We start from the raw sequence: 16,913 nt of genomic DNA, 5'->3' as shown, positions 1-16,913 counted from the left end.
TGTGAAGAAAGTAGATTTGTACTTTATATGATTACGCTGCGACAGTTTCAAGTAAGTGTTAAGTGAGGCTATGTAATGTTGCAAAAAAATAAGTGAAGGTCTTTATAACAAGTCTTGGATAAAAAGGAATGTTGTGTGAGCAAACAAGTACCTCTGTTGTCCTCAATGTCCTCATCCCTGGAGTGTTCTGAGAGGGGGTCTACAGGGGCTTGAAGTACTGCCACGCTGTTCTGGTTGATGATCTTCAGCTTCAGCTTAGGTTTGGGTTTCCTGCGCCGTGACGCTGTAGCAGACAGGCTCTGGAGCTGGCAAAGCCCCGACTCCGTCAAACACACACCATCCTGGGTGTAGGTCCTCGACAGATCTAGAAAGACCAAAAGAAATATCATAATTATATAACTGTAACTATATAACTGTATTTCATAGAGAGGAGAATGAAAGATAAAGTCTGTGGTCTGTGGACAGGTTCAGAGAGAACACTCTCATGGGAATAGTTTGAAAGGAAAAATAGAGGTGGAGGGAATTATCCATGCAGATGCAGGTTAAAAAAATGAGTAGAGGTTCCTTATCACAGGAAAAGGGAAAGTGAAAATACGTTTTTAAACACCATCCTAAACCGTACATTCACATTAATTTAAAAATGAATATTTATAGGAACCTGTAAAATTCTAGAACTAAACACAAATTGCGGCTGAGGCTGATGAGAATGTAAAATAATTTTGCAGGTTTTTACACTTCAACTTAAGTCGTGGAGAAAAACAAGTTTGGCTTGACGGAGGCTGATGTTGGGAGATCAACGCTCATACATAATGAATGTGTATCCACTGTCCAATAGCTTTTAACATGGTTCAATAATACACAAAGACATGGGTGGCAGAAGAGGAAAGGTCACAGAGTCACCAGAGTTATTAGAAACCATAATTTGGAAACATAGTTGAAAATTTAGTGCCAAGCCATCGAGTAGATGTTGAGATAGTTCATTAAATATTTGAAAGAGATTGACCTGGTGGTGGTGCTAGAGGAAAGGTCTGAGCCTCATCGAAGTCCATAGGATTCATCCTCGGGGGTCCATGAATTTCTGTACTTGCCATCTCTAGAGTCACACCACTGCCATGACTAAAAATACTCTATATATTGTTATTTATGGTACATCAATGTGGAAACTGTGAACTCACCCATTTCTCTAGCTTTTGTGACAATCTGCGTCATGACTACAGGCTCAATGGCGTCTCTGGTTTTGGTCACAACTGCAGTGCAGGACACACAAAATAGAGTAAAACTAAATAGGAGAAACAAGCTGCTCAGATGTCACAGGTAAGCGACAATCACCACACACACACACACACACACACACACACACACACACACACACACACACACACACACACACACACAGAAAATGGGAGATAGCGTCAGCATCATCGGTCATGATTGGACTCTGACTGATCCGTCTCTGTGTCCTTGCTGATCTAATTTACCAGCACAAACAACACAATGGTTCACATGAACAAAGTTGGCGTGGAGGGACGAAAACACATGTATGTCGAATAGCAAATTTGGAAGTCCAAAATCAGCCCTGGAGGACAATGGAAAGGAATGCATCGCACTTAATTAGCCACAGCGGAAAGAAAGAAAGAAAATCTGAATCAGGCGAAGACACATCTAGATTAAACTGTCCTCACACCTTTAGTGGTCTTGAAAGTTCGACACATTGTGCAATCAAAGCAGTTGTCTGTAGCTTTCTCCACTTCCTCCTCAGAATGCAGACCCTGACAAGACGCATGAAACCATCTGGGGAGAGAAAAAGAGCCAAAGTTGCTTATGTTAAAATTAGTAGAGGTCAGTTTTCTGGCCCTGACAGTTTATAGAAACACTACACACCTGTCACATTGGCGGCACTGCACAATGACGGTGCCTTCATTATAGTCGACCAGGCAGATGGGGCATGTTGCGAGGCTGGCACAGGGGGCACACTGGGTGTAATTATTCTGCCAGTCACACCTTAGACCTGGAGTAGTGGCGCCACACTGGGTACAGGACACACACCTGCAGGAGGCGGGGAGGACAGAGGTCATTCTACCCAAGTTACTTCACAGAGGCTAACAACGATTAACTGTGAAGCAAAAATCAAGCCAGGTCACTACATCTCCAACACACCAGAAATAGAACATGGTTTCCTGGTTTTAGAGACGTCATGAGTTCATGTTATCGGTTAACCATGATAACATTTTAAACATCCAAATATCATTATTGAAATGATTATTTCATTGAGATGCCAAGATTTTTTTTAAAGTAATATACTTGATTTAAGATGAAATGTGATGAACTGGCCTGGAATGCTTATATGATAAACTGAGTTTATATGTTAAGAACCTCTAGATGCTAGGTGAAAAATGAACAAATGCTTGAACATACTCACCATTTGCACTTCCAGCTGTCCTTGGGGACATTCTGTAGAGGAGGGTCCAGGCAGTAGGTGTGATAGCTGATGTCACAATCGTCACATAGCAGCAAGCGGCCAGGATCAGTGGCCTGACCGCAGGCCTCGCACACCGTACACTCAAGACAACGCCAGCCTTTACTGAGCACCACCTTGGTGATCTGGAGACAGTAACCAAAGATGATCGATATGATGGGATGGTATATTGTTATGCACCTGTATACTTCTTTGTATAGCAAACATACCTTGATGCCAACACAAAATGGATGGTAGCACTGGCCACACTGAGCACAAGCCAGAAGACGGCCCTCTGCTCCAAGGCCAAAACTCCCACACACCACACACATGTCCTGAAGGAAGGAAAGACATCATGAGATGCTCATCACACTGAGCCATTTCACTGCGGACATGTAAAAAAAGAAAAAGCCATACAGAGTCCCCTTTTGGTGTTCCTATCTCCTCACTTAACAAAATTTAATTTTCCATCTGTGACACAAAGACACTAGTCAACTGGTGATATCGGTGCAGATAAAATATATGACCACTGCTGAACTATTGGCACAGTTTGCCTGACCACATTTTATATATCAATTTGTATTGATTCAATTCTGCTGGCACTGTAAGTAAGAGTCATTAGATATGTTACTCGCTGCTGTCCTGAATGTAGTTCTCCTCCATCCTCACATATAGAAGTGCATAAGTAATAGGAATACGGGACTCTACGGGAAACACTGGCCTTTTAGGACCTTTTTTTAAAGCCGGATGATTGAGTGAGGCCTTTCAGGCCCTACTTCACAGTCACAGCATCGAGCAGCCATTGGAGCCCCTCGATGTGAGCCATTCAGGGGACGGCAGTCCTGATAAGCAGCCCCTCCGCTATATTGTTTTATTGCAGTACAGCTATTCTAGAAGAATGCAGAATTCAACCCCTGAATTAGTGTTACCTTGAAGTTAAACATTAAGACACACAAAAGCTTCAATATTATCCACTAAAAATATAATGGGCTGAATTTCCTGCAGGCCGCTGCCAGAATCTCCACAGAAATACTAATCCCCAAAGGGAGAAGTCTTTAAACACAGATTTAATTTCAGGCCATCCACGTAGGGGATGATGATTTTAAGTGAAATACCGCTGCAGCTTTCCTAAGTATAACAAAGCAAACACCTGCTTTAGCGTGAAACTGTCATTGCTGGAGAATATGACGACTGTGTTATGCATGGCGTTCTCCTCCTCTTCCTTGACAGGGTGCGGGGTTTCTATTGTGGTAACCTGCATATCAGGAAAAATACAACAAGACAGACAACATTATGTCATGACGTGTGTGCAAGAATCTTCTTTAACTGTAAAGATCCACCTTCTGCTTTTTGGAACCGAGCAGGAGACACATGCTATGATGAATTACACTAGTTATAACCAGTTATTAGGGTCTAAGTCATGACTACTAAGTCATTATTTGGAAGAAATGAGAAGTAACGGTGAGGAAATTCGCAGCCTTTACAATGAAATGACACAAAAAACTATGTCATTAACATGGCTATGGCTTATAACACACAGTCAATGTCATCAGCTGGAGAGAAAACAAACACTGCTTTGCATAAAGTGCAATATTTGCCAAAGCTGCCAAGATGTCATCCGGCACATACCCCTGGGTTGATGATGGGACCTGCTCCATTCTTGCCCCTGGCCCTGCCACGTCCTGCTCTACCTGACAGACCAGCCCCTCTGGGCCGCCTCCTCCCAGGGAAGCCCGAGCCACGACCCTGTGGAAATAAAGCCATAATTAAATTGTTTGCAACTGTACGTGAGAGCTGGACACAGACGCGGTGTGGGGGAACAATGTTGATGACAACTTCCCATGATACAACCTGAAAGGGACAGACATGAGCTTATATTTTCCCGTCTCTCACTCATGTAGCTGTATCAGCAGATAAAGCAAAACTCACCACTCCTGTTAAGCAGTTAGATCTGTACACATTGCATATTCTAGACAGTACAGACTGCTTGGCAAAGGTTGTGTTCATTCATTTCCAGGGACAAAATGTCATTTAATGGAGTTGTTTATATAGACCCCCGCTGCAACTAACATTGTAGCCTGCCTGGTGAGAGATTTCCTTCTAAAATTTAAGCTTTTGGCTTTGAAATACATTTTGAAGTGGGATACATTTGAGAAAACTTTAATATCTGAACAGCCCAACATCATCCTCACCAAGAAGAGAAACAATTCCATCAAACTTATGATAAATATTTTCATAGTTCATGGAAATCACGTGTATGTTTGAGATGCACACTACAATAGCATTGAACAGGTGAGAGGGTTATTAGACCTCTGAACTACTGTTGAAGCAATGCTAGTGTCACCATGCAGCTTCTGTATGTTTCTGACAAGCGACCAAGACAGACGTGTGAAACTCTCCAGCGCCTGCCTCAAAATCACCAGTGTACCCTTGAACCGAGGCTCGTCCCTTCCACTGTGCCTCCTCACAGAAACACTGTATGATTGTGTTCAACCTGGGTTGGATTCATGCCACAAAGCACAAATTAACCCTTACACACTTTTGGTTAGAATGAGGACCATCACCATGGCAACCGAATTCCAAAGGACATTTCAGTAAGTCAAAGAAGAAAATAATACAAATAAACAAATGAACAGGGTTCGACTACGACAGAAGAGAAGGGAGCACATTGGTGCTTGGCTGAGAGGGGGGAAACATTTAGGAGTAAATATTATGACCCGAAATATTTTTGAAAGCCATGATGACACCATACCCCCAGTCTCTTCATTCAACTGCAAACCCAGCAAAACTCACTGTCAATAGCTTTCACCTCCAGTTTGCTTGGTCATTATTCATCCATTGGCCTCGGAGTCTATGTTTTTAGCAAAGTGGTATTAATTAGTCTAGGCAATCATAGTGTAGTGACAGTCAGGAACACTCGGGGAGTGTGTGTGTCACTGGGGCCAAGAGAGGGCAGACAGAAGGCCATCTCTAGTAAGCCATGGTATTTACCACTCTGATGCTCCAGCCGGGGCTGCCAGAGGACTGCCTGGTCTTTAGGATGTCCCACCCCTCTGGCTGGTCTGGAGACCAGGACAAGGGGGAGCTCACACTGCTATGGGGGCTCCATGCACCCTAAGGTAAGGGAGGGCAGGTGAGAGAGTGAGAGAGAGGGAGGGAGGGAGGAGGGCGACAAAATGCAGCAACTTAAAAACAAAGCCAGTGAAGAAACAAAATGTACAAACAAAGATGTTAGAGAAAGATGTAGTGAGCGTCAAATGTAGCCATTTGGGAAATAGTCACTACACACCTGTCTACGCAAAGCTTTCAAAGAGCAAACAGTTGATGTGCCAAAACATGAACATGATAGGTTAAGTTACGTTAAAGCCGATCTTTTGGTTTACCATGCATATCAATTGAAGAGGCGTGTTTCATAAGATTAAAAACTGCAGAGCGAAATTGTGTTAATTGTAGTTCATGCAGCAGAATTTGCCAGGGCCAGCAGGAAGAAGGCCCTTTGACCTCTTGCCACGACAACAATGCACATTTGGCATTTTGTAAAACTCAGGGAATTACATCAGCACAGCAGCGCATGAGCTCATCAGACAAAAAAAACAAACAAGGAAAAAAAAAACATGCTAGACTAAAAAGGGAGCCGCATTCCAATAGAGAAAATTTCCTCAAGCTTTATGCAATAAATTAGTTTGAGCTGTATAATGTTTATCTAAGGGATGGGATGTGTCTACGGGAGGGGGAAGTTGCAAACTAAATTTATCTATCCTCACCAACATCATTTATAATACATTATAGCCATGGGTGTGATTTCATTTCCATTATTATTTATCGACGAAAGTCTACATTCAGTGCCTGTGATAGCCTCTATTGCAGTTCTTTGTTTTAATGACATTACCTTTTTTTTTCCCCCCACAGTCACAAGTGAGCCACTACAGCTGATGATGTAATATGGAGATAACTGGTGCACGATCATAGAAATGGAGACAGTTATTTGTGACTTGACAAACGCTCAACCGATATTATGCAACATTGACTGTGTTTACATGCACATCATGTTCCCATATGAAAACACCTGCCGTAACCAGATTAGCCTCATATTCTGGTTCCTAAAATTCTAAATAAGACACTTGGCACACACCTGTATTAATCAGAATACATAATACATGTTAACACTTTCAAACCTTTGGTGGAGAGGGGAATTGTGTGTGTGTGTGTGTGTGTGTGTGTGTGTGTGTGTGTGTGTGCGTGCTGCTAAACACAGTACTTTTACATGTTGCTACGATGATCCAGAGGTTGAGGTGCAGAATAATAATCGTAATAATAATGATTCTAACACTCATACGCTGAAGTATTGAGACAGTTTTTTGGCTCTCTTAACCGTGATACCTTATTATTCTTATTTATGAAAGAGTTTTATACAAATTACTTGAACCAAAGGTTTAGTGAGGTTGCCTAGTGACACACGCCGAGAATAGTTTATTTGGAAAATGCCAAATAACATGTAAATGGGAACATTCCTACAGCTTGAACACCTTATATGGACTATTCCCATAACCCGAATATGGAACTTAACAGGAATATGTGTGCATGTAAACACAGTAAATGAGGTGCAAAGATAAAATGTAATGTGGGGTGAGATGAACAGACTGACTGAGACAGAATATGGTGAAGAGTCATATAAAAGCACAAATCCTTGACATACTTCATACATCAACTGAACTAGGCATAAACTAAGTGGCCATTTCTTGCACCAACATGAGAACACACAGAGGAGGAGGGGGTGCATCCTTCTCCACGCTGTCCTCCTGCTATTCTCGCAAAGTGTACTCGGGGCTACAACTTGACTGAAAACACATTTTTAACTAAACACAAAAAATAAACAACATAACCTTTTCCTGAACAGGCAGATTCAACCAAACCAGAGACATCAGACAGCCTTATCCACATTCACAGCGCAGAATCCAGAAGACACTGACACACACTCCATATAAGAGAACACAAGGTGGGATAGGCAAGAGGCAGAACCAGAGACAGTGACATGAAACGAATCACTGGTCATCTGTGACTTGATGTCCAGACTCCTACCTGTTTCACTCTCGGCCTCCCAGGAGAAAACTTCCTCTTGGTGATGGCTGGCTTTCCCATTCCGATCTTAGGGGTGAGTGGTATAAGGGTAGTGGTGGGTATTACAATGCTGTGGTCGCTCAGTGTCTGAGTCTGGGGTGCTTCTCTAGGAGATGTCCCTCGCACCACAGGTGAGGGAAGGACAGGAGATGCGACCATCTCTGCCAACCGTTCCACAGTTGTCTTGACTGATTTCTCATCTAAAGACATGCTGGGTAATGACAGATTAGGCTTGCTCTCTGGTGTAGTGTAAATCTCCTCTGATGTACCGGAGGCTGTGGGCTGAGCAGTCTCTGTCAGGTTCCTCTGAAAATGGCCCTCCTTCCTCTCCTTGTTAAGGACTTTAGGAGTAGTTTCCAGGAAAGAAGCCCTGACTACATCCATACTCGAAGGCTGGGATAGTGAGACTTCCATTGGTTGGTCCGTGAAAGGTACTGATGCAGTACTTGGTTCTTTGGTGATTGAGATGATGGCCTTAAAATCCTTTGTGCTGTGGTTGACCATGCCCTGTTCCGGACAGGCCTCGGTATTTGCTGGCTTGATTTGTAATGTGTTTTCCTGTGTCTGTAGTGGCTCCATAGAGAGCTGGGCTGGCAAAGACTCCGACTCCTGGCTGGGAGTCACTGAAGACACAGGACTCTCTGTAGATATGACCTGGGTTCTTGCTGCTGGTTTTGTTTCTGTGGAAGGAATCATAGAATGGTTACAATTTATGTGGGGATCAATTCATCGAGTACATCGATACACTGCTCTCAAAACACATATCTGTATTGTGCCACAGAACATTCCTGCACACACTACCTTCGATATCAACAATGTCATGCTGACTAGTTTAGAGTCCACAGTCTTCAAGTGACATTACTTATATGGGTTATTGCAGTGTGAATGGACATTATACTGAATGCATTATAAGTCTCGATATGAGGAAAACAGGAAACAAAGGCCCGTCTCAAGGTCTGTTTCTCTTCAGTGAGGCAAACTGAAGCTCGAGATACTATTTCATATTTTCAAAAATGAATACTTGTGTGCCACTTTCTGTATCAATTACGAAATTACACTGATTGAGTGAAGAGGCCCTCTGTCAGTCACCTTGTCTACCATTATCTGGAAATAATTTTTATTTAGCATTTCACCGTGTGAATGAATAGAATATCTGTAAACAGTCTGCCCTTTCTCCACTGCACATACCCACACACATGCATGTCTTTTCTAACCCGAGTAAATGTTCTAAAATCGCTGACTGACCTCTTTTTCCCAAGTGCAAGTAGACGACTCACCTTCATGTTTTTTTTTCTCAGGTCTCAAGTTAAACAAGGTAAACAAACATCATGATGGAAAGAAGCATGGAGTGCAATCACAGTGTTTCGGAGGTCACAATTTTATGTGTTTGAATTTTTCTTTTTTAAATTCACAACTGAGCGATGATAGAGCCCTGCTTGAGCGGCGCACAAGACTGGATGGCGATTAAACCCTTTCCCATTACAAAAAAAAAGCCAGATGTTAGCGTTTTGTTCGGCCAAAGGAAAATTGGGCTTCATTTTAATAGAAATCATTATGTGGTTCCACAACAACATCAACAACAACAGAAAAAAAACAACAACACACAAACCTGGTTTGAATTCTGTTAGGATTTTGTTGACAGACGGTCCAGCAACCAGTATCTCAACATCTGCTCCCACTGGAACTTCTTAAAGAGAGAAAATGCATTTAATTAAATAGATGTTTACACAAAATTGATACTAATACATGTGGTTAGAGAAAAAAAATTATGGCCTCTGCAATGGGTTCACATTGCCCATTTGGTTTGTAGTACCTCCTATCGGCTCTCTCTATTAGGTTTTGTATCAAAGACATCAACACTAGTCGGCATGAATAGAACTAGTCATTCCTGGCTATCGGGCCTCCAGACAGCCCCTGACAGTACAGATAGTCCAGTCTTAACGAGGCACCCACCATTTCAATTCACGAGTTCCCATGTCACACTCATTCTGACACACACATGCACCTGCTAAGCATCTCTGCCAGGGAAGGGAGTAACCATGACAACCAACATCCCAGGGTCTGTGTGCTCTAGGCTCATGACTGTGCAGCTTGCAGGTGCTCATCCGGTGCTCATGCCAGAAAGTCATTTAGGAGATGGGCCTCCAACCATCTTCAGTGTTTAACCATTGGCCAGGCTGAACACACACTCTCATTCATATTAATACCCTTTTCCTTCCTATATCTCCTACAGTGAATGAGGTAATGCTTAACATAAATACACTGCTTTGATTAATAGTGCAAAGGCTTAAAGTCCGGCCTGACTTAAGCTCCCTGACTGGATATACATAGGTTGAGTCACAGTGAGCTTGGTGTTATAAACCCTGCGCAGTGAAGAATCCTGGCAGGTGATAAACAGCTCCGGTTAATGGCTTTAATTATATCACACAACATGCAGGAATTAAGCAGCAGTATGATGACATATAATAAAACCTCAAAAAATACACACACGTGTGTGTGTTTGTATCTAATTTCTGTACATTAAGTATCCATTTTCCATATTCCAAAAGTCTCATTTATGGACCGAAAAACAAGAAAGGTGTAAGATGCTGTAAATCAATACAGTTGATATATACACAACATGTCTGTGTTGAGGATGCCATCACCTAACCAGCAAATGGGGCATTTCATGACCATAGCAATAACCTAATAAAATGGTTGCACGTGTGTATAGTGAGCAGAGAATGGAAGCTGTGTGAGCAGTCATGAATGAGCCAGCGTAGCTCCAAGGCAGGTTAGCAGACAGATATCACAGCCATCATGCTACTCTGCTACAATTCATTCTCTCCTCTCCACTGGAGTCTGCTGTCTAGACAGAGTGGGCAGCATCGCTACATCTAGCATCCCCGGCTCACCATTCATTTTCCTGATAACTGCACTCCTTTGCCAGCAGACCTCACATAGGCCAAGGTGGAAATGCAGCCCTGCGCTTCTGACCCTCTATTCATTTAATTCACAATGAAACTAAGGAGTGATGTGATAAACAGAAACAAGAGACATGAGCTTGAGGATGGGGTTTTACTAGGCGGTTAATTGGTTGTGCTAATAAATGCTAATGTCCCAAAAAGTAAAAGTCCAGGTGAAGTCTAAAGTCTTCATAATGGTTGTGACTTGAAAACAGTATGGTAATTTCAACATCATTTCTTGAGGTGGCCTACAGAGGATCCAAATTTACTACGAACAATGCACTTATTCTGTTAAAGTTCTTTTAAATCTGTATTAATTCCAATAACTTTAGTCTGAATTCCACTGGAGCTCCTGCACAACAAACAAAACTTTCCGATTTTCCATCACAGACATGTTGCTGGTAGCCAAACACACAGCCGAGGATTGTAAATTGTTGACAAAACAAAGTCATTATACATCTAACATATAAAATTTGGCTCTGAAAAGTTTCCATTCTCCATTACACTGGTCAACATATAGGTCAAAAAGATTATCAGCAAAAGGCCAAAATTGTCCAATAAAACTGGTTGACCAATGGCTAAATCTAGCTCTAAAAATAAGAGCCTGAACAGATTCATTACACATTCAAATCGACAGGCAGCACACTCGTCCCCTGGAGACAGCGGGGATACAAAGTAGCAATTTTCAAAACAAGTTATTACAAAGACAAGGGAGTTGCTTTAGTCTGCTGCTAGTAGGACACCATCTGGTTATTAGGGTGTCTAGAGAAAATTCTGAGAATAAAAGAGTTAGTGCTTCTCTGTTCTTAGTCCAAACAACTCTCTCCCAAACCCTTTCATCCACCACATCGGCAACTTTCAAAACTTCCTCAGAGCTGATGCTGTGGCCCAAGAGCATGTTTAATGGTCAAAACTTTACCGTTTCTGCACGGCTAGAGATGAGGAGGGTGAGTCCTCAACTACAAACTACTCTTTCATTTTCGGCATTACAACAAGGTGTATATGACTTCTATTTGATTTTGTACAATCAAACTAGTTTTATTCATTTGATTGTCCTTGCAAGAATAGGATATGATTGATATACTGAAAACATTTGTTTCTCTTGAAAAACACTTGGGCATAAAAGAAAACAAAAAGACTGAGATGAAGGAAGACGAGCGAGAGGGATGAGAGAAGGGATCTTTTCATATATAATAACAAGGACCCACCAGGCTCTTGGTCAGTCGTAGCCAGCTTCTCCTCCTGGACGGTATTTTCAACAGGCTCTGGATCTGAGTGCAATGGAACAGCAAGTAATTCCGGCTTGGGATCATTGTGCATTTCAGGAGGCAGCTGAGTGCCAGCTTCTAGGTCCATGTGCTTTTGAGCCAGCTGTGGGCCAGTCTCAGAGTCTGTGTGCATCGAGGCTGGCTGAGGGCTGAGCTCTGGGCCAGTGTCCATATCCTCTGCCTGGAGCACCTGCTCTGCAGCAGGAGACCTGCAGTTGGAACAAACAAAGTCCTCTCTGGGGAGGATTTCTGCTTGGCCTGAGCTCTGACGCTCGCACTCTAGGTGTATCCATCTGAAAGCAGACCAAAGGAATTTGAGGGATGGTTCAACAGGCCAATCCACACTTGACAAATTTAATGGTGGTTTTCCTATGTCTTCCATAGTGTCAAGAGAAAAATCTATCCTACACATGTAGACAGGGGTGTTATCTTAAAAAAAAAAGTACCTTTTACAAGTGTGGCAGAGAAGAAGGTCTTTGTGATGCTCAGGGTCCAGGATGCAGGCACACATAGGACAGCACAGAGCAGGGTCCTGGTTTTGGACACAGTTCTCACACAGTAGGCTGGTGTGGTGCCACTGCCCACTGGTTCGTGTTCCACACTGGATGCACACTCTACAGTTCTGAGGAGCAAAGCAGGATTTCTATGAAGCCACTGAGACTCACTAACGTACTGAGGCCTAAACAATTATTAGGCTTTGATGAAACTGCTTTTTTTTTTTTGGAACATTTATTAGAACAGGTTCCTTGACAGAGTCACACACATCATTCCAAAACCTTATGACAAGGTACTCAATACACAATATTCTTTGCAGGTCTAATTATGTCCACAATAGTAAGAGGGAGAAAAATAAAATAAAATAACATAAAATAAAACAAGGAATAAAAATACCATCCAGCCCAGTTAAATAGAGACAATATTCTCATCTCTCCAAATACATTATAACGGGTGCCCATTTTTCAAGATATAAGTCAGTCTGAAGTCGTAGGGTTGCTGTTATGCGTTCCATGCAGTTTACATCCTTAAGCCTTTGGTACCACTGGTCCAGGGTGGGTGGGTGGGGTTTGAGCCAATTTACTGTGATCATTTTATGTGCAATTAACAGAAGAACCCTTAGCAAAAACACCTGGTTTTTCCCTAAATCAATTATTGATGCTGTACCCAAAGTCAGTTGCTGTGGTTCAATTGGTCTATTTGTTTTTAAAATCTCACTTATTTGTCGTTTCACCTCTTCCCAGAATTTTACCAATTTAGGACAGTCCCAGAAGATGTGGGAAAAGTCCCCTGTTATGCCACAACCTCTCCAGCACAGGGGGGAACAGTTGCTGTCGTAACTAGCTATTATCAAAGGAGTTTTAAAATATCTTACTCTTAACTTCCAGCTGAATTCCCTCCAGGCTGGGCTGCTTAAACATTTCTGCCAGGGCACCCAAGAACTCTCCCATTCTCATGAAACTGCTTTTAATTGAATCTTTTATTTCAACTAACTGAGGCCAAGTAATGATCAGGACCTGAATCTATAAGGTCCAGGTTCAAATTTTCTCATAACCAGGAAATCAATAACATTGAAGCTTGTCAAACTACTATCGAGACATACGGGTCTTATACTGCAGCAACACCCAAGCAGAGATGTTGGGAAACAACGAAGAAATGAGTGAGAAGACCAGCTTAATGTTAAGGTGCGTTTCCACTGGCTCACTTGGGCTCAGGTCGGGGCGGCTTGGTACAGCTCAGTACTAGTGTGTTTCCACGAGCACTGGATACCACGTCAGTGGAGGTGGAGTCACCGGCCAAGAGTTCCCCGGTGTCATTTGTGTTCAACACAACAACTGATGACACGGTGGCAGCGTTATGCCTGTTGCTCTGTCTGCGGTTTTTGCTTAAACTAAAAGTAAGGCATGACAGACAGGCAAGGCAAAACAGAACACCCAAGAAAAGTATAAAGGACTTTACCAAGCAATCGACCAGTATTCCGCCAAGGCTAAGATGATACAAAGTAGACGGCATAAGCAGGTAAGTTACCCAATCAGCGCCTTGCTATGTGTTTATGTCACATTTTAGTCCCCGCTTGGCTCGCTTGGAACCCCAGCGGAGCAGGGACCAAAACGGTAACGGTTAGTACCGTGTCGGGGCCAGTGGAAATGGGTCCAAACCGACCCAACCCAAGCCAAAGTGAACCAGTGGAAATGGGCCCTTAGTAAAAAATGGATTGCTGTTAACTCATCACTCTGTCAAGAGAGCAACAGAATCGCTTGACCTCAGTTCCCCACACTGGAAGTGAGACATGCTAATATTCTCAAATGAGTTCCAAGATGTGTGTGGGTTGTGTTCCTTTTGGGTTGACTCAGACAGAGAAGCCAAGTGGAAAGACCTTTGAACACCTGCTGCCTCTGTTGCTGTAGCCCCCTTGGACCAATGCAGTAAAATGGGTGTTGTATTAAACAACTGCCTGAATGACAAGCACCTCTTTTACATATCTAGAGAATAAAGAACAGGCCCGCATTGAGGGTGTGTGTATGATGTATGTTATACATGATCACTCATACAAACACACATGGACATACTAATAAGTAGGTTCAGCTATTTCTCATTTCTGTCTTTCCCCCCATGGCCCTAGTTTTGTGAACCAATGCGGGTTGAACATGAGTCGATGCCTCAGTTTTGTGAGCCAGTGGGGTTTGAGTTGAAAGAAATAAAACGTTCACTTATCATGTTCACTCATCTTGAATTTAACCTAATTTTAAAAATTGGTACCAATTAGCAAGGTTCATATTACCATGCAAAATATCCAACATTAATAACAGAAAGTAAAAGCGGTAATCTGAAATCGTACTTTTATCTACCTTATCAGGTGTGGTCCTGCGTCAGTTACAAAATGACCTCCAGTGCAGTGGTCTTGCCACTATTATTATTTTCACAGAGCTGCTTTGAGAGCCTTACACTGAAACATTCTGACAGAAAGTCAAGAGATTCTCTTGCTGATGTGTTGTTAGTAGTCAAGCTAACGCAACTTGCTGGTTTGTGCTCTATGCTGTATATGTACACCTCTTGCTTGTCCTTCTCCCATCTAACATGCTGTACAATGCTGGAAAGCAAAAATCTGTTGTTCACATCCCTTTTATCTGCTGAAGGTAGCATGCTCATCCTCACACCATGAACTGACCATCCCCTCATGCTAGCCAGTGAAACAGTAAAATGTTATAGCACATTGAGTCATGCATCATGTCGGAGACGTGTATGCCACAGAATAGCAGAATTTTAGATCATACATTTTCATTAATAAAGCACTCCATGTTGTTAGACTAACTACAATGTGAAGCACAAAGACAAAAATGTCCTGTAGGACTTGGTGCAATGGTTCTTGAGTAATGCTGCTGCAGCAGCAGAAGAAGAATCAGGAAAATCAGAGTACTACAAGCTAGGGGTTACTAACCTGATAGTAACCTCAATGGAAATTATAGTTGTAAACTAATAGTGTAAAAGTGTTCTTGCCCTTGCTCCAGTCAATGTTGAAACAAACTTAAATGATGCTGTGTGGGCATAATATGATTGAAATCTCGGCCACTGGGATACTTTATGTTCACCTAAAATTCGCTGAGAAACAGGTTTTGCTGGACTGCTGGGGTGCAATCATTTACTCAAAGCCTGAGAGAGAAGTGAGCAGCTACATTTGGATCCTCTAGAAATCCTCATCTGTACAGGTGTAAAGATTAACACTATCTTTTCTTGCAAAATTATACCTCCAGGAAACATGAGTATCATGCATCATTATCTGTACTTTAGCTATGTATCAAATTCTTTCATACAACTCAGAATAACCTTTATTTTATGTTATATACAGTAAAGTCTTTGGAAAATTTAATATTTTTCCTACTTGACATCTCCATCCGTTGGTAGGAAGAGCATCAATGGCAGGTTGCAGACAGAAGGTATGATAGCCTTTGTCACACATGTCACACACCAGCATTTTTGTGTCCTCTCCTGGGTTCCTAGGGAAGGAGAGAAGTTCTATGAGGTGAAGCAGTACAGGATTTTTTTTTTTTTTTTTTTTTAAATTTCACACTGCGTAGAGCCCTCACTCATTATCACGGCTGACTTCTCAGACTTTGCGAGGTGTATGCACATCATTTCTACGTACAAGGTGGAAACATTCATCATACTACGAAAATAGGTCCCAAAGCTTGTGACTGTAGGTGAGTGTTGGGTGATCAACTGATTAACTGAGTTTCAGCCTTGCAAAGACACTTCACCTTTCTTTGTTTCTTCCAAAAGGAGTGGACGCACGCTTTATGCCAATATGCTGCCGCCTACTAGTTTCACTTGAATATACTACACAACTACCACAAAGACATGACAGCTACCAGTGTTGAGTGGGAAGTAGTTAGTGAGCATTTTCAAAGAAAGCTACAAGAAGGCATGTCTCAATCCAAGCAACTAACTTTTTCCAAACAAGCATGTTTTTAAACAGGAACGGCACAAGTATAGATGACACTCCTAAATAAGTCCTTCAGGTAGTTTTGGCATAGATCCTGCTGACGGCTGACAGACGAACCACATGGGAATAAAAAAAAAAAAATCGTAATAAAGGAAGTAATTAGAAGAAAACCTTTCACTATGAGGTACTATAATCCGGTTTAGTCGGAAGGTGACTCACTTGCATGTCTGGCAGACTTTGCACTCCGGGCACTGCCAACCTGCCCTCCTTAGAGGGGTCACAGCCATATCCAGACATATCCCATGGTAATGCTGACCACAACTGGTGCAAAAGAGCTGGTCCAGTAGATCCCCCGGGCTATCGCATAGCGCACAACTTACATCATCTACAACTATAGAGAGGAAAATTAAAAAGGTAAATAAGACAGTAAAGGTCATATAATGTTAGCAAGTTGAATCTCTAGTTTTCACTTTATTTTTACAACAGCTGTTTCTTTAAATCCCAACAATTCAATCAAGCTTACATTTGTGAATGGCCAAATCAATATGTTCTGGGCAGAGGAGTGAGAGACTCCTGGTATCCTGAAAGGTCCCAGCTGCCCCTGCACAGGGGTAATGGTAGAGTTGGGCACATCCTTCAGCACAGCACTTAATGGATGCTCCAAGGCGCTTACAGTATGCACAGTGCTGCAG

General features: G+C 42.4%; 1 protein-coding gene across 3 annotated transcripts in view; it reads right to left on the bottom strand.

The window, feature by feature from the left end:
- The window catches only part of kmt2cb (lysine (K)-specific methyltransferase 2Cb), a 67,942-nt gene that overhangs the window by 28,989 nt on the left and 22,040 nt on the right, over window positions 1-16,913 (bottom strand). For 2 of the 3 annotated variants that reach the window (XM_086203708.1, XM_086203709.1), the window contains exons 8-23: window positions 16,745-16,907; window positions 16,441-16,612; window positions 15,661-15,775; window positions 12,233-12,408; window positions 11,727-12,079; window positions 9,183-9,260; window positions 7,535-8,253; window positions 5,447-5,569; window positions 4,085-4,201; window positions 3,606-3,710; window positions 2,686-2,790; window positions 2,420-2,601; window positions 1,882-2,046; window positions 1,685-1,791; window positions 1,176-1,247; window positions 152-364 (exon numbers count right to left, since the gene is read on the bottom strand). In XM_086203708.1, coding sequence (XP_086059834.1) covers window positions 152-364; window positions 1,176-1,247; window positions 1,685-1,791; window positions 1,882-2,046; window positions 2,420-2,601; window positions 2,686-2,790; window positions 3,606-3,710; window positions 4,085-4,201; window positions 5,447-5,569; window positions 7,535-8,253; window positions 9,183-9,260; window positions 11,727-12,079; window positions 12,233-12,408; window positions 15,661-15,775; window positions 16,441-16,612; window positions 16,745-16,907 — 2,965 coding nt within the window. Of the gene's footprint in view, window positions 1-151; window positions 365-1,003; window positions 1,094-1,175; window positions 1,248-1,684; window positions 1,792-1,881; window positions 2,047-2,419; window positions 2,602-2,685; window positions 2,791-3,605; window positions 3,711-4,084; window positions 4,202-5,446; window positions 5,570-7,534; window positions 8,254-9,182; window positions 9,261-11,726; window positions 12,080-12,232; window positions 12,409-15,660; window positions 15,776-16,440; window positions 16,613-16,744; window positions 16,908-16,913 lie in introns of all 3 variants that reach the window. The other variant, XM_086203707.1, reaches the window with a different exon arrangement.

The sequence above is a fragment of the Aulostomus chinensis genome, chromosome 5 (genome assembly GCF_037954235.1).
Source record: "Aulostomus chinensis isolate RoL2024-O1b breed Wild chromosome 5, RoL_Achi_v1.0, whole genome shotgun sequence".
NCBI lineage: Eukaryota > Metazoa > Chordata > Actinopteri > Syngnathiformes > Aulostomidae > Aulostomus > Aulostomus chinensis.
This window is presented reverse-complemented; position numbering and strand designations above follow the sequence as displayed.